At 41.7% G+C, this 25,244-nt stretch overlaps 1 protein-coding gene across 1 annotated transcript; it reads right to left on the reverse strand.

Moving 5' to 3' along the window:
• Positions 1-195: 195 nt before the first annotated feature.
• Positions 196-24,505, reverse strand: TRIM42 (tripartite motif containing 42). Its single transcript, XM_069473160.1, has 5 exons — positions 24,011-24,505; positions 17,927-18,624; positions 12,648-13,465; positions 9,447-9,671; positions 196-466 (listed from the first exon to the last, which is right to left on the reverse strand). The coding sequence occupies exons 1-5, from the start codon at positions 24,349-24,351 to the stop codon at positions 380-382; spliced, it is 2,169 nt and encodes a 722-aa protein (XP_069329261.1). The 5' UTR covers positions 24,352-24,505; the 3' UTR covers positions 196-379.
• Between the last annotated feature and the right edge of the window lie 739 nt (positions 24,506-25,244).

The following is a 25,244-nucleotide window of genomic DNA, read 5'->3' on the forward strand; positions in this document are numbered from 1 at the left end:
ATTAGAATGCACACCCAGGGGGTCCTGACTGCAAATACAGTGCTCCTTTTACCACCCAGAAACGAATGGTTGCTCATACAAATCACCATAGAATTCTGAGCCTAAGGCTAGAACTGAGCTGATGGAGCCGTATGGACTTGCTGACTGCTTTGTAACTTACTATCATCATAATGAGCAAACAGCCAGCCATGGTGCCAGGCATTTCCTTTTATTAGCTCTTAGAAGATTCCTGTTGGAAAGCTCAGAGGTCCCAGAAACATTCGTCTACAACCTCCTTGAAGAATGTGGTGAGAAAAATATACATACATATGTGTATGTGTATATATACATGTCTATTTTGTGGGGCATCTCTGAGGTTGCTGCCTGTTGTGTGGAGGGCTCAGAAGCGCTTCTGGAGGGCAGACTGGATGTTCTTCAGCAGGCCCCACTTAGCTCGGTTCTTCCCACGCCCATCTGGTGTTACCACCTGCAAGTAGAAGCAAAGAGCTATAGCACCACCCAAAGATAATAAATAGCTCCCAGGAGCCTGCACCCTGCCACATGCCAGACACCACACACATCATCTCATTAACTCCTCACGACAACCGTCTGAGGCAGATGCGATCAGCCCCACGTTATAGACAAAGAAACTGAGGTTCAGAAGGACCAGACAGCTATTCTCCAAGTCCCAGGCTAATATATTGTGGGATTGTGATTCCATAGTCCTTTAAGGCAGCGCATGTGACTGAGTGCTGACAACTGTCATGGGGCTGGACCCCAGCTGAGCTTCGCTGTAGAGTATCCCCCAGCATTCTCCCCCAGCCCTTGGGACTTGCTTCTTTCACAGCTCTTATCAGTTGTTAAGTTTCAGCTAATGGGTTTGACTTTCTTGCCAGGCCATGAGCACCTTGATTGAGGTGTGGGGGAAATGCAAGTCTTTCATCTTTGTAGTCCCAACACTGGTTATGGTAAAGAAAAGGGTCTTAGAAAAGTGGATGGATGATGAATAGAACAATAATTTGTATTGTTGTTCCCTGCCAGTTGTTTCCCTTTGATGCAGGCAGGAATGCTTCATACTGTCTTTGGTCACAGTGCATGGTCTATGCTACCTGGAAAAAGGCAGATTGTACTGGGCATGAGGGGTAAGCAGGACCCTCCCTAGAAATGTCACCAACTCAGCTTAGACGTGGATCTCCGTGCCTACCTTGAAAATAGTGAATTTCTCCATTTCTCTGGTCTGGCAGCATTCCCATTCCTTTCCAATACACATTTATTGAAGAGTCATTTAGGGAGTGAGGTAGAGACCCAGGGATGAAAGACAACCCGCTGGATCAACAGGCTCTGACTAGGTGGATAAGGACTTGAGATGGGGTGGGGTGGGGTTTGGATGGTGGAGAGAAATGTTTACGCAAAGCACAAAGTCTCTATGTACAAAGCTTTTAACCTTTTATATTTGTACACAAAGAAAAAAAAATCAGACACTTATTAGCATTATGCTCTCTACTTTTACAAAATTTATTTTTGGTTTTAGAGAAAACAGGGCTGCATGCAAGGTAAAGGTCATATTATAGACATGGCTTTAGATTAGCCATTGCTGGGTCAAAATGGAAATAATGCAGAGATAATCCTGATAAAGGTAATATAAATAATGTAAGATACACTCACAGCTATCAGGGGGCAACAAGGAATAGGTAACAGTGTTATGAGGGGCTAGGAATTAACTAAAAAAGTAGGAGATTTGAGTTTTTGCTTTAAAGTATAGTCAGGATCTTCAAAGATAGAGACTACATGTGACATGGGAATGGGGAAGTGAGGATTGAGATGTGTCTATGAACAAGGGGATTAGATAGAACAGAGGAGAAAAGAAACAGAAAAACAGAACTCGAAATAGTAAACAAATCAAAATGATTGTTGACATCCCTTTTCCTGCCCCAAATGCCCCAGGCTCAGATTACTTTTCTTTTTTTCTTTTTTCCAAAGAGTTTCAGTTACTCTACATCGGATTACTTTTCAAATGAATTCTACCAAACTTTTAAGAAAGAGTTGTTCTAGAAAATAGAAGAACAAAAGCTTCCCAGTTCCTTATTAAGCTAGAGAAATATTGGTTCCAGAACCATATAAAAACAATATAAGCAAAATTATATGTTCAATTCCCTCATGATTACAGATGCAATAATCCAAAATAAAATATGAGCTAACTGAAATCAAGTATATTAAAAAATAATACATCATGATCACATAGAACCTATTCTATGCATGCAAATAGAGTTTAGTATCAGAAAAATCAGTCAATGTAATTCACTTCATTAATAATGGCCTAAAGAAGAAAAACCATATGATTACCTCAAATGCAAAAAAATTAATAAGATTTACCTATTTATGGACAAGCTCTCAGAAACCTAGAAATGAAAGGAAATTTTCTTAACTTAGCAAGGATTTTACACCACAAAAACTAAATAAAAATAATAATTCAATGAAGAAAATTTAAGATCAAGAATAAGATAAGTATGTCTACTATCACTGCTACCATTCTATGTATGACTAGAGGTTCTGGCCAAAGCTATAAGGAAAGAAAAATAAATAAAAGATCAAGGATGGTAAGACAATACATAAAACCATATTATTTACAGATGATAGGATCATATGCCTGGAAAAATAAGCAGAATCAAGCATAGGCTCTCAGAGTTTTTTGAAATTGTTATAATCAAGATTAACCTACAAACAGCAACAGTCTTTATTCTAAACCAGCAATCCATTAGAAAATATGAACTAACATTTATAATACCAACAAAGTCTGTAAACTATCTGTTTTTTTATGTATATACTTAAGGTGGTATGTAACATGGTGTTTTAATATATAAATACATAGTGAAATTATTATTATAGTCAAGAAAATTAGCATATCCATTATCTCACATAATTAACTTTTTGTGTATGTTAAGAGCTCCTGAAATCTTAGCAAATTTTCTATACAATACAATATTATTAACTATAGTCCTCATGCTGTACATTAGATTTCTGAACTATCTAGTTTAACCAGGAATACATAGTACCTCTATAGGAAAAATTTAAAAACAATAGTAAAGCACATAGACTACAGTTTGAGTAAATGTCCAGACATATTACAAAAATATCCATTGTCTCCAATTTAGTTTAGAGACTCAATGCATTCTGAATCAAATTTTACCTGAATTATTTTATGAATTCAATTTACTTACTCTAAAATTTATATAAAAGAGTAAATTTCTATGATTAGCTAAATAAATCTTAAAAAAGAAAGAAGGGTGATGGATACTTACCTCAGCAGTTCATCAAGACATGACACAAAGCTGAGGTTAAAAACCAATAAAATCAGTGTGGTATTGACATAAGAGCAGAAACATAGACCAGTGGGATATAATAAAGAACTTAACCCCTAAACATGTGGGAATTTAATATAAGATCAAAGTGGTACCTTTATTGTATCCTAATGGAGAAAAGACATTGCTTGGTAGATGGTATTGGGAAAACTGGCTCACAGATGACAAAAAAAGTATATTCCTACCCAGTACTGCAAATAAAGGTAGCATTGGGATGGATTAAAGACCTAAATTTGAAAGGTGAAACTGTAAATTTAATAAAAGAATATATATTAATAGAAGATTATCTTTGTGATCCAAGCCTAGGGAAGAGCTTTTAAAACAAAACTTCAAAAGGTCAAACCATAAGGAAAAAACAATTGATGATTCTGATTACATCAAAATTGAAGATTTCTGCTGTTCCATGATGTACACTATGAACGAAGCTAATAGACAAATGTCAGAAGGGAAAGGATATTAGCAATATCTAAAGCCATTATCTGGTATATATAAGGACATCCTGAAAATTACCTAGAAAAAGAAAAATGCAATAAAAAATGAGCTAAGGATATCAATAGGCTATTTACATAAGAGAAAATCCTGAAAACTAACAAGGATATGAAATGAAATTTAAAACAACAAGGAGATATCATTTCATACATATTGGGCTAGCAAAAAAGGTAGAATGCTGGATCTTACTAAATGTAGCTGGGGTTTTGAATATAGGGGCCCTCACCTATTCCTCATAGAAGTGTATATGAATGTGATCAAATTAAATACCCACATACTCTAAGACTCAGAAATTTCACTCATGGTATATATCTGATGTGGGCTGAATTGCATACCTCCAAAATTTATATGTTGAAACCCTAATGCCTACTACCTTAGAATATGACTGTATTTGGAGATAGGGCCTTTAAAGACCCTTCCATGAATGAGGTCATTAGAGTTGGCCCCAATCCAACCTAATCCGTGTCCTTATAAGAAGAGGAAATTTGAACACACAGAAAGGTAACATGATGCGCATGCACAGAGGAAGGACTATGTGAGGACACAGTGAGAAGGTGGCCATCTGCAAGCCAAGGAGAGAGGTCTCAGGAGAAACCAACCCTGACAACACCTTGATCTTGGACTTTCAGCATCCAGAACTGTGAGAAAATAAATTTCTGTTGTTTAAGCTACCGAGTCCATGGTATTTTGTAATGGCAGCCCTAGCAAACTAATGGAATAATCCAGAGAAATTCTCACACTCCCATCCTGCCCACAAGGTGTCATGTATAAGGCTGTTCGCTGTAGCACCACTGAAGGTCAGCTGGGTGTCCACCCTGGCTGAGCAGGTAGGTAACGCGCACATTGTGAAGGGTGAGGCAGCATCAGGAGTAAGGGACAAAATGTTCATAACAACATGGATGGATCATGAAAACACAGCATTTAGGGGAAAAAGGTAAGAAGCAAAGTAAGATATATAACACATTGAAAACAACAATACACATCATGTAAGAACACATAAAACAAAAAGATACACATACAACGTATTAAGAATGGATGTCACAAAAGGAAATGTATAAATAAGAATAGGACTTTGCACAGACTAGTGCTGCTAATGGACCATGAGTGGAGGTGTGTGACTCACTTGATCCTCTGTATATGAGGTTAAAAAAAAAAAAAAAAACCCAGGTCAGTGTGAGCCCAAATTATACTCACTCTAGGATTCAAGCGTATCTGCAGGGGAAGTGGGAAGGGACCAATAGGTTCTACTTACATGAAGAGTCAGGAGCTCCGTGGAAAAGAATAAATCCTAAGGAGACAGAGAATGCAAACCGTTTAGGTTTCATTTCAGGGCATGGAGCCACTGTGAGTGTGCAAGTGGCTGTGAGGGTGCCTCGGGGTGGTTACTCTGAGTGTGGAATAGTGAGGGTCACTCAGATTGTCCTCCAGCCCCAGCCCTTGCAGATGTGTGGCTCAGGTCTGCAGCAGGAAGAGAAGAAACACCAGAAGGGGGATTTCACGACGGCCAAGCAGCCCTGCTGTGTGGCCGGAGTTCCAGCAGGAGCACAGGCTGAGCAGGAAGGTGGCAGCACTGGGGAGACTCAGGGCAGCTGCAGGACTACTTCCTGAGCACACCTTAGGCACCAAGCGGGTGGGAGGGAGACTCCACGTACAGACTGAGGAGGACTTTGAGAGGATGGGTGCGGGCAGAGGTTGCTACATTTCCTGAAGAGCTATAGGGAAAAGCCCACAAAATTAACAATTTGTGACTGTTGCTAGGCCTGAATTTTTACCTTCATATCTGATGTAACCTAGGACATCCAGTTTACAGACTGTGGTAGGCAGAATAATGGCTCTCCAAAGATGTCCATGTCCTAATCCCAGAATCTTTACATATGTTATGTTATGTGGCAAAGGGTAACTAAGGTTGCTAGTTGGCTGGTCTTAGGGTAGGGATATTGTTCTGAATCATCAGGCCCAACGTAATCACAAGTGTCCTTCAAGGTGGAAGATGGAGGCAGAAGAGAACCAGAGAGATGGAAATGTGAGAATGACTCAGCCCAGTGTTGCTGGCATTGAAGATGCAGGAAGGGGCCATGAGCCAAGGAATGTGGGTGGTTTCTAGAAGCTGGAAAAGGCATGGAAATGGATTTTCCATTAGATTCTCCGGAAGGAACATAACACGGTTGACACCTTGATTTTACCCAGTGGGACTCATTTTGGACTTCCGATCTCTGGACTTGTAAGTAAATAATTTGTATTGTTTAAACCACCAATTATTTTTTTTGTTTGTTTTACAGCAACAACAGGGAACTAATACACAGATGGACAGTTACATTTGATATGGGCAGGCTTCATGGATGTTAACCGAGATTTAAAGTCAGAGGGAGACAGTGAGTCAAAGTAAGTAGGCTATTTTCAGAAATGGGAACTGTGGTCAGCAGGCATACTGAGGATCAGAGGAAGAGAGCAGGAGAAACTGAGGCCAAAGGGTACATAACTTACCTTAAAAACACGTTTCTCCACTCCTTCAAAAATATCAGTTAGGCTCTTTGATGTTAGAGGCTCTCAGCTGGGGACTGCAGGCATAGACGGGGTGTCAGACCAACACAGCGCCTATCCTCGTGGAGTCTGCAGCCTAGTGGAGTTGGGACTGGGACCCAGGTCCACAAGACAAAAGCCAATGCTTTTTCAAGTACATGATCTTGCCTCTCAATAAAAAAAATAGTTCAGCTTTTGGCTTTGACATCATTCTCCCAGAGTGAAGTACATGTCCCCAGGACTGAGCCCAACCTGCCCAGACTTAGTTGCATCTGATTGTGGTGCAGCGGGACAAAGAGCTCTGGCCTTGGATACAGACCTAGGTCCCACTCAACTCCTCCTCGCTGTAACATGAGGCCTGATACTTTCCTTCTCTGAGCCTCAGTTTTTTTACCTGAAAAATGGAGGTGATAACTGCCTCCTTTCCTAGTGGTTGGGATGATCAGTGATAATGAACATACAGTGTCTGACACAGAGTCGACCTTTAATCAGGACCTTTAAAAGCATTAAGACTAATTTTCTTGCCGCATGTATTATACTTCAAATAAAATCTCTTAAAAACATCACGTCTTAGCTATGCAAATCACATATAAAAGGTGTTATTTCACTTCTTTTACAGAAGTACATATGATGAAAATATTGCATTTTGGATAAGAAATGATTCTACTCCATCATTGCAGCATTTTAAATGAAACCTTTCAGAAATACCTGCATAGAACTGACGCCACAGGAAAAAAATTTCGATTTTATAGGAAAGAGCTGAAGTCATTACTTTTATGAAGCTTTATAAATGTCATTCAAACATACCATCTTATTTTCATTTGCTATTGAAGGCTTTACTTATGCAAATTATGACAAATGTTAAGGAGCCAGTGTTTCCTGTGGAATGCTAATATAACCACAAAGAAGGGAGGAAGAATTACTTCTGAAGGAAAAATCTATATTGCAGCTCCTCAAGTCAGATAAAAATGAAGCTTTCAGAAAACCTCATTAATTAGGGCTTTGCTCATTTAGATATTGTGTAAAAAAGAAAGGGACTGGAATGCATTTCCCTCGCTTATATGGAGGGCAAATTAATCAATCCAATGAACACAATTTCAAGGGGAATGTTGCTTCTTGACTGATTGTATAAAACACTTAACAGCTTTAAGGCATCTTATGGTACTTTCTAATTATTAATTTTATTTATCAATTTATTTCTTCACTCCTTAATTTAGACATTCATTCATATATTCATTTGTTTGGTCACATTTTCACTCATGTATTCATTCAATAACCATTAAGAACCTGCTATATGCAAAGTGCTGTGGTAAGCATTGTGGCAGAGAGATGAATTAGACATGAATTTTGTTCTTAAGGAGTACATAGTTTGAGAGAAACTACAAAACATCTACCTAAGCAAGGCCTAAGAGAGACTGAGATGGCAGACTGATGACACACTTAGGTCTTTCTGCCCATCGTTAGCATTTAAAAATGGCAGAAGGTATATTTTTTAAAAATTAGCAACAGCACTGAGTGCCCTTCATGGGAAAGGCATTTTTAATTTAAGGAATTCCTAAAAACTTAGGAGGCAGATAGAATTAGATTGAAGGAAAAATTCAGTCAAGAGGACGTGCTGCAAAATGTGGTAGCAGCCATGGGGCATTCCATGCTCTGGAATATGCTGTCTGGTTTAAGCCAATTTTTGGGTTACTTAAGAGAAGAGCACTGGGGCTGCTGACCAACAGCGTAATTGGCTTGGGCACAGCAGCAGGAGTGGCCAGGCAGGCTTCCCTATCCTACTTCCTCCCCAGGCGAGCGTCTGACCTTTGTGGGAAGGGGTCAGGGTGCATGTGGTGCTGGGCTCCAGAAACAGAGCATATCCCTACCTCTTGCTTCTCCTTTATCCGAGTGGTAGCAGCCACTCAGATTCTTCTCAAACACTTAACCGAGGAGTCAAAGACAGTATAGCCAGTTTGATGTTGTTGGGCATTGGAGTTCTAAGATCACACCAAGGTTGGGCCATGACAACCCCAAACCACATGCAAGCTGAATTTAGGGGAGCAGAAACTAAGGGCTAGCAGAAAATGGGGCAGATTCAGAGAGAAACAGAGATAAAAGGTGAAAAAGATAGAGATAGAAAGAGAGGAGAGAGGAGAAAGAGAAAGAGAGAGAGGGAGAGGGAGAGAGAGAGACAGAGAGAATAACTTTCTAGTTCCCTTGGGTATCAGATCAGATGTATGTCCTGAAAGTGGGCTTTTGAAAAAAGAGAAATTCATAGTACAGACAAATTTCTCTTTTTTCAAAAGCTGAAATAAATAGCTTTGTCCATTTGCTTCTAAAAGAATTCCTGATTAAGACATAATCTACTCTGATTCCAAATAACACCGTCACGGTGATACAGTAAGATAGCTCTGGGCAGTCTTGATATTTTTCTTCTCTTTCTCCTTTTAGTATCAATAAAATTATACTCATGAGGGTGTGTCCCTTGAGAATATAAAAAAGAATTTGCCTTGCATCACAAAGAAGGTAGAAATAATCGTATTCTTTCTTTTTGGATCTCACACTGACCTGTTCAGTGACTATTCTCTGACTTTCAGAGAAACAACAAATAATTTTTCCAGTATAAGTAGGTCTAAATATTGCATAGGACATACTTATACAAAAATTATTTATTATTTGCTAGAAATGCAAATTTAACTGGGCACCCCATATTTTTATGTGTTAAATCTGGCACCCAATCCTTGCCTGAAGATAGCACCTCTTTTTTAATTCTTATCATACCACAATTACTTCTTGTTCTTCGCACACAATAATTATTTATGTACTAGACCCTGAGTGCCTTGAAGGCAGGAATTATGTTTAATTTTCCTCTGAATCTCTATATCCTAACAATGCCTGGAACAAATGTTTTTTGAATCAAACAGACCTCACAATTCTCAGGCCTCATTTGCAAAGTCTGGTTAAGGCCAGCAACCCTCTCTGTGGCCCCAAGTTAACAAATTTTCTTGGCTTAGAGAGAGAGTCCCATGGTGGGTTCTGTGATCTCATGATCATCCTAACAGAGCTGCATCCAGAACCTGTCAAAAAGATATGTCAGAGAAATAATGTACACGGTACCTTGCAAACGTCACTCCATTGCCCAGGACCATTCTCATTGATGGCTCTAACTTTAAACAGATACTCGGTGTTGGGGGTCAGGTTGTGCAGCTCCAGATTCTGCTGCATTATGTCCTGAATTTGTCCACAGAGTTCTGTTCGCACGTTGTTAGGAGGGGAAGTAATGACTTCGTAGAATTCCATCTCAAAAGAGTCCACATCTTCTGTTGGGCACGTCCAGTAAACCTATGGAGGAAATGAACATATCAGTGTGGTACTAGCACACGCCATTCAGCTTTCTTTCCTGCAAAGATCTGTGTTGTGGACTGTCTGTGAGCTGAATGTAAGCTGACCCCATCCTTGCAGCTGCTGAGGACTTTGAATTAGACCACGGGCAACACTCCTGGAAGGCTGTGTGATGAGGCCTGGCATGATGCTTGTAATGAGTTTCAAGAACAAAGGATGCTGTTCTGGATTCTGTTACTGTCAGTCAATGTGGAGGTGACAATCATACTCCTGACACTACTGACAAAAGTTGCTACCCTTTATTGAACACCTATTGTGCATCAGATGCTGTGTCGGGTGTTACCATCCCTAACTCATTCTCATAACCCCTGGAAGATAGATTTTATTATCCCATTTTACAGATGAGGCTCAGAAGAGTTACATTTATCAAATTCCAGTGGAACCACAGAGTACTACAAGATGAAAAGTTTTATCTATTCTAACCCTCTGTATTATATGCAAGAAAATAGAGTCCAGAGAGATGAAATAATTTATCCAAGTAATGGAGAATATACTGAAGGTATAAAATATCAACTCCTCTGAAGTAATATGTCAACAAGTGTCAATTAGCATATGGTGTCTGGAATATAAATATTTTATAATAATTGTATTTTTGAACTAGATATCTGATGCTTTTATTAGAATTTTAATAACTTTAAAGGTTATGACTTTATAAAATTAATAATTTTATGAGCATAGGAATTTTAAATTTTTTATAAATTTATAATTACTTTTATATATTTATACTTTAAAAAATTTTTATAGGTTTATAAAACTTAATAAAAATGAACTTATCTTTTCTAATTATCAAAACATGCTCATTGTAACATACTTGAAAAATGCAGAAAAAGTGTAAGGGAAGAAAACAAACATTACTCATAATCCCACAATTCAGTTAATTCATTATTATTTCTTTTTAATTTTGTAATATACACAAATACAAAAATATATATAAAACTTGGAGTATATATGCTTTGTTTTACTTTTATATTTTATATATTTTCCTATGTTATTAAAAACACAGTAAAGCACCATGTTTAAGAACTGATTTAATTCTTAAGTAGCTGAACATTTAGGTTGTTCCTAATTTTATACTCTAACCAATAAATGCTATAATGAACACTTATGGGCATGAATCTTTGTCTGAATTTTTAAGCATTTCCTCGGAAGGGATTTCTAGAAATAAAATTGAGTTTAAAAAATCTCTAAGATTTTAACAACACATATTGACAAATTATAAGACTAAGTTTAAGAATATTTTCTGTGCTAAAATCCTAAAGATTCGAGAGAGATGTTAACACAGACTTAATCTTCTTCATTGCTGAGCACTATGATTCCTGTGTGATATCTATTCCATTTTCCTAAAATATGGATCAGTGATATTTTTACACCAAATACCACTGTCTGGCAGTAGGTTTAGGTTTCTTCTCTTGATAGCCAATGACTTGACTGGGTTGTTTTGTGTAGTCCTCTTTCTTGAGCTCAGCCAGGGATGACTAACAGGTGGCATGTGGTGACTATTTCCTAAGCCCAAGTATAGAACAGACACCACCAGTCCTTTGTCTCTGGAGCAAGATACTGCCAACTTCTAAAGAGGTCTGAGTTGACAGGAAGATGAGACTTACTGCCATCTATGAGTTAATGTCACATACACTGTAGGCCTTGCTGATCTAGTATCCTTTGGAAAAAGTAGCACAGCTGCTCAGCTATTGCTTATAGGAAGGGCAGAGACACTTTGTTGTGTCTGATAGCCATGGGACGGCTTGTTCTACTTTGCAAAGTATGGTCATTCTTTGTGTCAATTATAGATTCCAAAACATAGAATATGGTGTCTCAGGAGAATGGAAAAGTAAAGTTTGGTCTGTGTCTGGCCTTCATTTTCTTGTTTTTAGATTCTTGATACTAAAGTGTGGTCTGCAGACAGCAGCATTAGCAACACCTGGAAGTTTGTGAGAAATGGAATCTCAGGCTCTGTTGAAACCTACTGAAACACAATCTGCATTCTTACAAGATCCCTAGGTGCACATTAATGTTTGAAAACCACTAGTTTAGACTTCAAGGATGCTAAAATTCTTTGGGACTGTTCTCAGATTATGGGGGCAAAACATGAGCTCTGCTATTTGGACTCAGGCCAGGGCTGACTCTGCAGGGAAACCTCAGAGTAGGCAAGATACATTTTAGTAGAATATCTAGTCCATGTTAATCTTTTTTTTCCTTCCTGTACTTTAATGTTACAGAAACAGTTTAGTTTAGGTTTAGCTAGAGTTGAAGGGTATGTTAAGTAGAGGGCCATTTGTCCATAGTAGGTCAAGAGGGTCAAAGGGGAGTTGTGCCCCTTGACCCGGAGGCCAGATGATGGCAGCTGTAGACGTCTGTGAGGACCCATTCTCCACCCTCCCCTCCATAGAAGAGGTTGAATCTCAGAAGATGAGTTGGAATTCCACTGGGGATTATTCTTCCAATCTTTCCAAATAATGGAAAGTCTGGATATTTTCTTTAGGAAAGGTAGCAATTTAAAGATACCATAGCTGATAGATAATGGAGCCTGCATTTCTAACTCCAGTCTCTGTGCTGTTTCTATTGTAGGCTTTCCTTTGGGAAATATTACACTTCCAAGCAGTCTCTTCCAATTACTCTGGTTCCCAAACTGGGCTCTCTTTCAACAGGAAAGCTGACTTTGATGTGGGGGTGGGGCATTCAGATGTATTTCTGACTATGAGTAAAATACACTGTTTGGTTTAAGCCAATCTTGGGTTACTTAAGATTTCAGGAACTTATCCCTTTTGAATGAGCTGACCACAGATTGTCCAGAGGGGTGGATTGGAGTGACCAGACCCTAGAGGTGCGAGAGGTAAGTGCAACATCTCCTGACTACCCTCTTCCATTCTGTGCCCCATACCTTTCCACCTTCCCTGCTGAGCCCAGAGCCTTTCTTACCTTGGCTGCTCTGGGATACACCAGAGTCTGGTAGATAACAATCGGGCCTGGGGTCCTCACGGAGCCATCATTGAATGAGTACCAGTTGTGAAAGCTGCTGCTGTTCTGTGCAGGCTGGGTCTCTGCAGTAGCACTCCAGTAGGTGTAGAGGCCATCTGTGGGTTTGATGGGTGTGGCTGACTGGGCTCTGCCATAGACCTCCAGACCCATCTTGGCCTTCTCGCCAGTGTTGAAGGACAGTAAGGAGGAGCTTCGCTGGTATATCTGCTGGTTGCCAAAGCTGTGGGTGCTGAAAGTGACCTTCCTAGCAATCATCATTTCTGAGTGCGTGGGATAGGGGGAGGGCAGTGAGTCCCCGGAGGAGCATACCTTCTTGGGTCCCATGGGGAAGAGCTCATGGATGGCACTGGAGAGCTCAGCAAAGTCCAAGGGCATGCAGTGCATTGAGTGCAGCCGGAGCTGTGGGTCAGGCCTGTAGGTGCTCTGGATGCCTTCCTCAATCTGGTCTACCAGAATCTTGGCAGACTGCAGGAAGGCCACTTGACCAGTCTCCTTCAGGGCTTCCTTGGAGTAGGCGATCAGACCATCCATCTCGTTCACCTTCAGATTTGTGACGTTCACATATTTTTCAATCTCTTGCTGCCTGGACACTTCTAGATTCTCTATCTGCTCCATGATGGTTTTCTCTTTCTCTTGAAGAATGCTGCGCAACTTGAGAAAGCCATTTCTGATCTCCTTCCGCTTTACCTCCTTGTCAGCTTTAAAGCTGCTTTTTAAGATGTTGAACTCCATTAGGTCATTATCAATTTCATATCGGACTGCAAAACAAGCAAGTTAGTTACTGTTAAAATTTTCATCCCCCCAGTGGCCAAAGCCAGTAGCAAACTGGAGCAAATTGCCATGGGCTCCAAGGAAGTGAGTGGAGAGGGAGGGAGGGCACTTATAGCTGGGCCAAAACAGTCTAGGATGAGTTTATGAAATGAATTTGGACTTCATCAGTACACCCTTCCCTTCCTCCTTCTCTAATACTTCCCTTGGGTATGACCAGCCGTCTGTCCTTCCCTGGCATACTTTTATCTTTTAATAGTAATCCCTGTGGCCTTGGGTCTGAGGTTGGAAGTTCAGGCCACCCTTCATATTGTTTTTCACTACAATTTAATTGTCTATAAGTTGGACTTAAGAAGTGAAGTCGCAAAGTTACTGGTCCCTGCTTTTCCCTGTGGGAAAGCTAAGCTTTTGTAGTGATAGGAGAAAGAACTAAATTTCTGATGACTATTTGTAAATTCTGCCTTGCCTCATTCACCAAGAATCTGGCCCTAGACGACGGTGGGAAATCAGCCTGCTTCCTTGAGGGGACTGTTTTACATGCCCTTTCCCCCAGCTGGAGGTCTTTGCTTCTCTTGTGGTTCAGCAATGTTGCTTCTCTTGCCTTCCCCCCACTCCCTATCAAGAAAGAGTCTGTTGTCATACTTCCAGGAGAACCAATTTATCCTGTAATCTCTCACGTGGTATTCAGATTTTCAGTTCACTCAGTCATTCAACAAACATTTACTGGACCCCTGTTACGTGCTGTGTCTTTCTAGGCACAGGGGTTACAGATATGAATATGAAAGAGAAGCTGCTTTCAAGGCACTTATAAATGCAAAGATACTACAGCTGGAGGATGCTATGGTAGGGTGAGGATGTGGTCTGTCTCTATCTGTGAAATGAAATACCTTTGTTGGCTTTAAAGAATTTTAGGTATTAGGCAGCAATTTGGAGAATGTTAACCTTTTGTGGCCTATACCGAGGGTAAGGTCCTGCTCACGAAAGGTCAACCCTGTGATGAATTGATGGGCTATATTCCTGACCTAATTTTACTCAGGAGTAGGGGTGACCAAATATTTTTGTACTCAGTTCTTAACATTATCCTGTGTCCACAGGAAGCTGGACTTCTGTGGATGGTGGCCATTACAACACTGACGTGCATTTGAATAAGAGAAACCCTAAAGTTCTGTCAAACAATGAGGACAGGCACCACAGCTGCTTTGGTCACCACTATGCCACTATGCCACCTATGTGTATGTATAGGTGACCAACAGGTGTTGGTGGAGTGAAAACCATTCTTCCCTGTTTTCTAGCATTTCTGGATGAATGTCAGCAGTGTCACTCTTTGGCCTATTCCCTAAAGCCCCCAGTTCCTCTGCCTACTTCCTCCCTCACACTGGGCCAGAAATGATGAGGTGATGCAGGCAGGGGCTGAAAGGAGAACTGCTAGGGTGTGATTTCAGCCATACTGAGAAGTGCTCCTTGCCCTCCTTGGATGCAAGCCCTACCATGACTACGGCAGCTGAAATTCTACTTCATGCATTATTTTCTCTGACTATACAATAGTTGCCCGCCATCAAAGATACTTGGATAGGAAATTTCTTGCTTTATTAGGGATTAGTTAAGCTTATGCAGAACAAAGTCCTGAAAGGTAGAGTAAAAACTTCTTATGTGAGGGGAAAGAGGCAACTCCAGAAAGTGAGCAAAGAGGAGGCTGGAGGTACCCACCTCCAACCTTTCCAAATCATCCCCTTTGCAAGGGCTGATCTTAGAGCAAAATCAAATCAAGGTCTCTTTCAGGCAATACGCTCAAAACTAGCTACTTACTAAACATTTATTATGGATCAGGTCCATATATCATCATACATATTATGGACCAGATCCATATATAATCATATTTTACACATATCTTCCAATGAGGACATTATCATTCCCATTTATAGATGTGGAAACTAAGGCTCAGAGAAGTTAAGTGACTGCTCAGTGTCACACAGCAAGTAAATGGGAGAAACTAGGCCCTGTCCTTAATTCTATTTGTCTAACCCTAAAACCTATGTTCTTAATTGCTCCAGCTGTGGTTCTCAGTCCTCTAAGAGTAAAAGAATCCCCTGAGGAGCTTAAAAAAACTCTTCTGTTGGACTCAACCTGCTAAGATTCCAGATCAGTTGGCCTAAAGAATCCAGGTGAGGCAGGTTTCAGCTAGGTTTAGAATCTAATTCAGGGAATCTCCTGGGATCATGCTAACAATGCAGATTCTGATGCCACAGACCCGAGGTGAGGCCTAAGAGTCTGTGTTTCTAACAATCTCCCAGGTGATGCCAGGGCTGCTGGTCCTTAGACCACACTTTGAGCAGCAAGGAGCTAAACTTCTGAGCTGCCTTGAATTCAGTGGTTCTCATGCCTAGCTGTACATTGGAATGGCATGGGGAGCTTTTAAACATCTCTATTGCTCAGTCTGTACCTCTGTGGGGATGGGATGGGGCATCGATTGTTAGCAGAGCTCTCAAACTGGATCTTCTCTCTAGGGTCCAGGGTTTCTCAGTGTGTATTCTCAGATCAATTGCTTTTGAATATCTGGAGATCCATTTAAAATGCAAATTATGGCACCTGGCAGGAAAGTGAATCAAGTGCTCAAGAACAAGTTTGAGCCCTGGTTAGAAAAAATTTTTTCAGCAAGGATTGACAAACTAAATTCTTTACCTATGGTTAACATCTGATTTTCCTATTATCCCTTCCCCCATTCCCTGGAATTTGTACAGGTGTTATTCCCCCCACCTTCAAATGAGCTTTGCTCTGAATTTTAGGTGCTCTGGACTCAGAAAACTACCCTAGATCTCTCCTGTGTTAAGGACCCAAGCTCCCAACAGCGGCATGGGAGCCACAGTAGGCTGTAGGCAGCAGTTCCTTCCCCATGTTGAGGTACCAAAGAATCCTGGGCAGGCCCTGAGTGCCTCCTTAAGAAACTCTTTAGGAACCAACAAGCCTACCCATTGTCGTGGCAACATGACTCTCGGAGGGTTCTCTCACATAAAGGCTTCCCTGGTGGTAGTTCCAAAACTGAATAAATGTCAGTTGATAAACAATGTTTCCAGGAATGTGGCATTTGAGGTATTCCTGAAATATCCATGCTGGTGAGAGGTCCTGGGTATATCAGCAGTCTTTCTCTGGCCTACTTTTGCATCCAATGGGACCTTTCTGTGCAGTTCAGGGAAAAGCTGCCTCCCTCCCAAGTGTCTAGGCATGACTTCAAGGTGGAGACTGAAATATCTGACAAAGAGAAAGGCCTGGCTTGCTCTGGTGCACTTTGGCTAGACTGCAGGCCACTCCTGAAGGAAACAGACTATGGGTGGTGGTGGTGGTTTCCCCAATTCCTTCAATCTAAAAGTTCTGGTTACTGTTTAGCACGGGTAGGTTGTCAAATGAATACTGTGGAGTTGATGTGGGCATTGGAGTCAGGACTAGGTCTGCCACCTACTAGCTGCCTTGTTCTAATTATTTTTTGAGCCACAGTTGTCTTATCCATGGAGGAGATTTTAATGCCTATACAGTATGATTATTGAGATTAGACATAATATGCTTCAAAGGCCTCTACGCAAGGAGCTATTTGTGGGGGTAAAGGACCCTAAAGTGATCTCTGGGATTCTCATGTCTAACCAGATGGAGACATACCCAGAAATTATTGGGCTCTTTGCTAAATCCTAAATAATATTATGAAATATTATTGTGCTTGGTTCCATCACTGCAACCAGGGTCAGTTTCCCTTATAGAAACTATAGCTATATTATATGTAGCCAATATAAAATATCATGAACAGGCATGCAGAGGAAAAAACAAGCTGCTGACCAGAATGTTACGGATTATTTCTGAGTTTCCATGTTATTCTATATTTGCCACCATTTTATTTATTTTTTTAGCTGCAAATTTTAGGAAAAATTCATTGGGGAAAATTTTAAATTGAGATTCTCAGCATTGACAGTTCTTTTCCCCTGCAAATTTGGAAAATACTGAAGAAATCCAACTCCGGTTACAAAACATCTTAGAAAGGGTCACAAAACATCGGGATACCACAGGATTAAATTCTTCATTTTCCAAAGGGGGAAACAAGACCCAAGAACATGAAGAGTATAACCAGGATGATAGCGTCTTTATGCACTTCCTATATGCCAGATACTTTTTTGCATGCTTCACACTGAGTAACCCATTTGCTCCTCACAACAATCCAGTGGAGGAATGACTGCTCTTACCCCCGTATTACAGAGGAGAAAACCAGGGCCCAGGGAGCGTAAGTGGCCAGTGGTGGTTGCCAGCTGTGGGCACCAGGACAATGACTTGCAGCAGTTGCTCAGTGTTTCCCAGCGCCTGGATTCCTTCACTAGGTGAAGGTGAGGCTCTAAGCAGATTGCCGCAGTCATTTTCCTTATGGGTTCCTGAACGAGGAGTTACTCTTAAGTGGTAGGAGAGGGGACTAGGACCTGCTTTGAACTTGGCAATGGCGCTGAAGAGCGCAGCGGCCCTCTCGGAGCAGGCGTCTATGAGGCTGACCGTGTCGTGGCCATTGTGTAAAGCGACCTTGCAGAAGGCGCAGAGCAAACCGTTGTCGTCGCGGCAGTACTCGATGATGCGGCTGGACGGGTGGTGGATGCAGATCTTCTCGTCCTGGTCCTCAGGGCTGGTGTCCACGAAGACGTGGTCCTGCATGGTCACGTCCGAGTGGAAGGCCTTGAGGCAGTCGTTGCACAGGTTCAGGCGGCAGGTGATGCAGCGCTTGTAGGCGATGCGTCGGCTGCGGCAGACCTGGCAGAGGATGGGCCCAGAGCTGCGGTCGAAGCGCCACTTGAGGTAGCCGTGCTGCTGCATGTAGCGCTTGGTGAGACGCCCGCGCAGGTAGTTCTCGGGCAGCTGCATCTTGTTGCTGTAGGGCATGCAGTGTGAGCGGTTGCACACTGGGCAGATGAGGATGAAGAAGTTCTCGGTGACCTCGGCATGTTTTTGCAGCTGCCGCAGGCACTTCTCACACAGGCTGTGGTTGCAGGGTAGCATGAACGAGTGCAGGCGCAGCCGTTTGCACATGGGACAGGTGAGGTGGTTGACCAAGTGGCTGCTGGCTGGCATCGACTTCACGTCATCGACCTGGGTATCGCTGCTCCCGATGCGCAGGGCGGTCTTGGAGCTGAAAGCAGAAGCAAACACAGGGCTTCAGGAGGCAGGCTCAAGGGCTTTCCAACTCTCCACCTCTGAAAGAACTCCTGGCCACGGAGAGGCATCCAGTGTGGTGGTGAGGGGCCTGCGCTCCATGCCAGGGTGTCTGGGTTCCAAACCTGCCCGAATCGCCTTTCAGCTGGGTAACTTCTCTGCCTGCTTCCTTATTAGAAAGTTAGTACTCATGCCACAGAGTTTCTTGAGAGGATTAGAATTAAGTTTGTTACCTGTAAGGAGTAGGAGCAGTCCCTGGAACACAGTAAGTGATCTACAACAACTTGTTATTTTTGAACAAAAGAAAAGCAGCAGACACTGAGCTGGCACTATCGGTTAGGCCTTGGTGTTCTGTTGGACGTCAGTAGTATCAATGAACGTCAATAGCGGACAAGTCTACTCTGTGACTATAACAGATCAAAGCAGAAACAAGACCACTTTATAATGTTTGGGCTCGGATAAGAACATTGTCCAAAGCACAGAAATGACCAAATGTCCTCTTCTGGTTAATGGGAATGACTGGTGGCTTTTTTTTTTTTTTTTTCTAATTGAAGCCTTAGGGTCACTCTGTTGTCCACCTTCTAGATAAGATTTATTAAGACCCCCAAAGCACAGGCAACCAAAGCAGAATTGGACAAATGAGATCACATCAAGTTTAAAAGCTTCTGCAAAGCAAACGAAACAATCCAGAAAGTGAAGAGACAATCCACAGAATGGAAGAAAATGCTTGCAAAGTACCCATCTGACAAGGGATTAATAACTAGAATATATAATGTGCTGTAACAACTTGATAGGAAAAAATCCAAATAATGCAATTAAAAAGGGGCAAAGGATCTGAATAGACATTTCTCAAAAGAAGACATACAAATGGTCAACAGGTATATGAAACAATGCTTAACATAGTTAGTCATCAGAGAAATGCAAATGAAAACTATAATGAGATACCAGTTTACTCAAGTTAAAATGGCTTTTATCAAAAAGACAGGCAATAATGAATGCTGGTGAGGATGTGGAGAAAGGGGAACTCTTACACAGTGTTGGCAGGAATGTAAATTAGTGCAACCACTATGGAGAACAGTATGGAGGTTCCTCAAAAAACTAAAAATAGAACTACCATATAATGAACCCAGCAATCCCACTTCTGGATTTATATCCAAAAGAAGAGAATTCAGTATATTGAAAAGATATCTATACTCCTATGTTTATTGCAGCACTATTTACAATAGTCAAGAATTGGAGTCAACCTAAGTGTCCATTGATGGATGAATGGATAAAGAAATTATGGTACATATACACATTGGAATATTATATAGCCACAGTAAAGAATGAAATCCTGTTATTTGCAACAATATGGATGGAACTGGAGAACATTAAGTGAAATAAGCTAAGCACAGAAAGACAAATCTCTCATGTTCTCACTTTTATGTGGGGGCTAAATATTAAAAACAGTTGATCTCCTGGAAATGGAAAGTAAAATGATGGTTACCAGAGACTGGGAAGGGTATCAGGGAGGGGGACATAAAGTGGGGACAATTAATGGGTGCAGAAATATAGTTAGATAGAAGAACAATCTTGGATAGCACAACAAACTGACTATAATCAACAATAAATTAGGGTATACTTTAAAATGACTGAAAGAGTAGAATTGGAATGTTCCTAACACAAAGAAATGATAAATCCCTGAGGTGATGGATACCCCAATTACCTGATTTGATTAATTCACATTGTATGCCTATATCAAAACATCACATGTACCCTATAAAGATATATAACTATTATGTATGCATAATAATTAAAAATAAAAAAGCTTTATTAAGATACCTAATAGGAGATCTACCCCCATGTCCTCACCTTATATGACCCCAAATCCTATAGTGACTTACTGATGCCTTCTTACTGAGTTGAGGTACCTCATCCTTGCCTATGGTTTATGTTCTCACTTGTTGCAATGAGTCAATAAATAATGAGTCCAACTACAGGTGTGTTCTTCGTGGGTTTTGCCTGGAGGGCATTGACATCATCATTGTTGTTATTGTATGTAGGATGGAACACAGGGGAGGTTGGCTAAGTGCCCTTCCCAGGAAGCCAGAAGGTCCACTCTTGAGCCTAGCCTAGAACCGGTGTGATCTGACAACCAGACTAACAGGCAATGCTTAAGGGTCTGGGCTCTAGACGCAGACTGCATATGATAGAATGTACCACTTTAAAGTTGCACCTTTGAGATGAGTTTCTTACCTCTCTCATCAGGTTTTTCATTTGTAAATCAGAGCTCATAGTACTACTTCCTTCATGAGGTTTTTGTTAAGTCTAAGTGACTTAACAAGTCACTTAGTGATAATCCATGGTAAGTGCTTAACTGCTTAGGTTAAGTACATAGTAAGCTTTCGGTAAATGTGGCCACTATAATTATTCCCCTCTGTTACTAGTCTGCTAATTTCCACAGTAGAGGAAAGCGTGGCCAAGTCAATGAAAAAGTATGTGTTTTTCCTGGTGTGTGTGTGTGTTTTAAATTTCTTTGTCTAATGTCTGAAGCTGATTTTATATATTTAATTGTGAGAACTATGGATGAAATAAAAGTATACTTATAAAATTCAAGGGCATGTTCTAAGAAGTTACCATCAGGGCAAAAGCAGTTTATGAAAATAAATGATTAGCTGTAGCAACGGAGGTGTAAACAGACACAATTTGTAGCTGTTCCTATTCCTTCTCCTGTGTTCATGTCAGTAATATTTGAGTATTAATCTTGACATTGTGGCTGTGTTCCCTTTTGCTTTTGTCTTCTTGCATTTCCTGTTTGTCTTTATCTCCTTCCCTGTTCCCTTGGCAGGGGACCTATGTCTCAGAGCCTAGATAGCCAAATGTGCTCCCCAATTATGATAGAATGGAATGGCCCTGTGGTGACAGAGAGTGCCCCTTGCGTAGACTAAGATGCCTAAAAAGCTTGTGCCTTAGGGATCTGGATGCTGGGCTGCACCTATACCAGCCTCAATATTCTCAGCTTTGCTTCCTCTCTGCTTTCTCAACCTGGACCCTGAAGGGCTTGCCTGGAGGTACAGGTCAATTGTACACTTGGTAGTTGGATGAACTTCTTTAGTTTGATAAAAATGTAGAACTCCAAGAATCAAGGAGTAATACAGAGGGAGGCTATTAGGAGCCCTTTATAGGTGGTGTCCCTACTAGGAAGCTCATTGGTTGGCATTTACATAAATCAGAAAAGGAGGGGGGAGGTGTTGGGGGAAGAGAAAAGAAAGTGCAAGGCTAGGAGACAGGTGTTAATGGCCCAAGGAGCTGTGGTAGAGGAGGAGAAGGAAGTGAGAAAAAGAGTAAGGCAGAGAAGGAGGAATGAGACCAGAGTGAGGCAAGATGAGCAAGCTGCTGAGCAGTAAGTGGTGATGAGGAGCAGGGAAGGCAGTAGTTCAGAAACCAGGAGAGACAAATCTCAACTTTCAAAATAATCTGTGGATTAAAAAAAGCATTTAATCTTTTTATCAAGCTACCCTACCTGATGCTGTTCCTGACCATTCCTCTGACTATCTCTTACTACTCTTATGGTTTGTTTAAATTACACTGGCTTAAATTTATACATTTCTTTGGAAATTTGAAATAAAATGCAGGATATTAAATACCAAAAAAAAAAAAAAAAAAAAAAAAGAAAGAAAGAAAGAAACCAGGAGAGAGGCCAGGTGGAAGGCAAGTGCCAGGGCACCCTGAGCTGACCGCCTGACACCTGGGATAGTACGCTGCCTCTCCTCCAAAAGCCTCAGGCCTGGACTGGGCATTCAGTGGTCACTGTTGCATTCCAAAACGGTGACAAGCCCAGCAGCCTTGTCTTCTGGCTGAGATATCCTGCCTCTGCATAGTCCCCTTCCATGTCCCAAATTCAGACCTGTTCTTCTTGCACCTGGGTTTTTACTATATCACCTGGAAAGTCTCCCAGCTTCCCTCTTTGCTCCCTCCAGGCCATTCTGCACATTTGAATCATCTGAAGGCGGGTAGAGCTTTTACAATTCTGATGCCCAGGTCGTACCCAAGGCCAAAAAAACCAGAATGTTTATGGGTGGGGGCCAGGTATCAATATTTTTTAAAGATCCCCAGGTGATTCCAATGCACAGCAAAGTTGGGGAGCTACTGATGCCTACACCACCTTCCCAAAGCATCAATTTTATTCCTCTCCTGTTGAAATGAGCAGGGTGACTCTCAGTTGCTGATGCACAGAGAATGGGGAAATTGAAAGGAGAGAGGAGTGTGCACACTTCTTTCCACCCCTTGGAATTTCTAGACTTTCATCCAGTGTCCCTGGATCTCTATTCATGCAAACACCATAAGAGAGCCATGGATGGAGAATAACATTTGTTAAGTACCTGGTAAGTGCTTAATTGCAAGATAGATCATATTCTGCCCCTGAATTCACCAAACCATTGCTCACAGAGTTGCTTTCCCAGCCTTGAAAGCTTTCAGACCTGCCTCTCATTTTTCTGCTTGTTCTAATCCTGCCATCTTAGAGTGCTGTCATCTCTCTTCTTCTAACAAGTTTGCTCTTACTACTTCAGACTCCCCTCATCTGTGACATAAAAAGACTGGTTTGGTAGAGCAGGAAGAGGCTATGTAGTGTCTGACATAGAGAATTAGTACCCCAGATGAGTAATTGAGACCCTAAGTGCCATGACTTCTGAATGGGAAAGAAGAGAAGGCAGGTAGGAATTCACAGATGTCTGGGGTACTTACATAGGCCGTCAGGATCAAAAGTGACCAGTGGAAGTTTCACTTTTCCAGTAAATATGGCAGATATTAAGAGTTCATAGGAGGAAGAGGAAGAGCAGTTTCTATTTCTATATCACATAAGGATGGCAAGGCACATGCATTAACCCTCATGTCTACCATACCATGGAAGGTATTGCCTCCATTTTGCAGTACAGCATTTGAAAGTTAAGATCACAGACTCTGAGTTCAAAATCTGACTCTGCATCTTACTAGCTGTGTGATCCTGGGCAACTTAACCTCTCAAAGGCTCAGTTTTCTAGGCATACAGTGGACTCAGGGTAAGGGTAAGCTGAAGTCATGCATGTGGTACTTGGCAAGTTGCTTACACACTAAGTATCAGCTATTACTACTTTGTACAAATGAGAGAGTTGGGGTTAAGGAGAGTGCAATGCTCATTTACATAGTTAATGGAGCTTAGATTTGGAAGTTGGGCTCTATACATGATTAGTGGCTGCTTAGGATATACTTAATTGCTATAAAATTCTTGGCTCGTCTTTTTTCAGATAGAGAAATGGCCTTGGGCAGTCACTGGCCTGCCCTGTGGACCCTACAGCCAGTTTTCCTGAGCCAACGTGGCCCCACATTGGGTGCCTGGAACTTACGAGGTACGGATGCTCCTGAGGCGGCCCTTGTGGAACGCAATGGTGATGTTGCGGCAGCAGCGGCTCTCGTAGTAGTAGCACTTGACATTGCTGCTGGCCGTGCAGCAGCACTTACAGTGGGGATCATTGGCCCAGGAGCAGCAGCACCAGTGGCAGTTGGGGCTCTCAGAGCAGGTGCAGTGGCAGAACTGGCAGTTCCGTTCATCCTTGTAAGGGCAGGGGAAGCAGGTGCAGTTCCGCTCGGAAGTGAAGATGAACTTGCAACACAGACAGGAGCATAACTGAGGACAACATCTCTGCCATGTACAACATGGAGAGCAAACACACATAGCAGTCTCCATGGTGCCTACATGATTGTCACCTGGTCCCTAGAATTCTTGACCCCTCCTCATCAGAATCCTGCTGTCAGTTCTCCAATGGAGGGGTCCCTCCTCCCCCTGGTGAGGCCGTCAGCTTGGGAGTTTCAAGAAGTTGGCTGTTGTGAGGCCTTCACAGGGAAGCTTATGGGCTGGCATTTGCTTATACCAGCCTGAGGGCATTTGCTTATGTCACAATCCCTGCATCCCTACCCTGTCTCACTATGCTGGGTAGGCAGGAGGATGAGGCTGGGGGGGGGGGGGCGGGGAGGGCGGGGGGCTGGCAGGTATGTTCATGGACACCCCATGCTTCCATAGGACCAGCTCAAGAGAGTGGTGATGCAGTGAGCATATTGGAGGTTTAGCTGTCACTTGTCACCTTTAGAGTTATGGGGTAGATTTCAGAAGCTTTGTCTCCTTGTTTGGTGCTTTGCCTGAGATTTGGGCAAGCTGACTTCAGGATATGTCTTCATAGACAGGAAGGCCTGGGTATGATTAATTGGAAAAGTAGATTGACATGATTTTCTCCTTAGACTTTACCATGCCTTGGCAGAACTCTTTATTTGATGAATAAAGAGTGTTTATTCATGAATAAAGAACAGTGTTTACAAATAATAGCTATGCCACATTTAAAGAGATATCACCATTTGGAGAAAGAATTAAAGGAAAAGGAAAAAAAGATATAGTTTCATTTAGGCACTTTTTTCAGTAGTCATTGATTTTGTCACTGCTTGTTTTCATGAGGCTTCATGCCTAAGTCACTCTGAATATTTCTTGACTTTTCTGCAGCTTCATGGAGTTTGGCTGAGGCTCAAGCTTTGTCTTCTTTCACCCATCTACTCCCACTCCAGTATATCCTTTTTATTAGAGACTAGAGA

Source organism: Eulemur rufifrons, chromosome 7 (assembly GCF_041146395.1).
Source record: "Eulemur rufifrons isolate Redbay chromosome 7, OSU_ERuf_1, whole genome shotgun sequence".
Taxonomy (NCBI): domain Eukaryota; kingdom Metazoa; phylum Chordata; class Mammalia; order Primates; family Lemuridae; genus Eulemur; species Eulemur rufifrons.

What these genes read in the sequence shown, in the direction of transcription:
- TRIM42 (XM_069473160.1), bottom strand. Translation starts at nt 24,351, where the DNA reads ATGGAGACTGCTATGTGTGTTTGCTCTCCATGTTGTACATGGCAGAGA. An exon ending in TGTATCCCAGAGCAGCCAAG is followed by an intron (nt 9,672 to 12,647) that starts GTAAGAAAGGCT and finishes TTTCCTCCATAG; the next exon opens with GTTTACTGGACGTGCCCAAC. An exon ending in AATGGAGTGACGTTTGCAAG is followed by an intron (nt 467 to 9,446) that starts GTACCGTGTACA and finishes TTCTACTTGCAG; the next exon opens with GTGGTAACACCAGATGGGCG.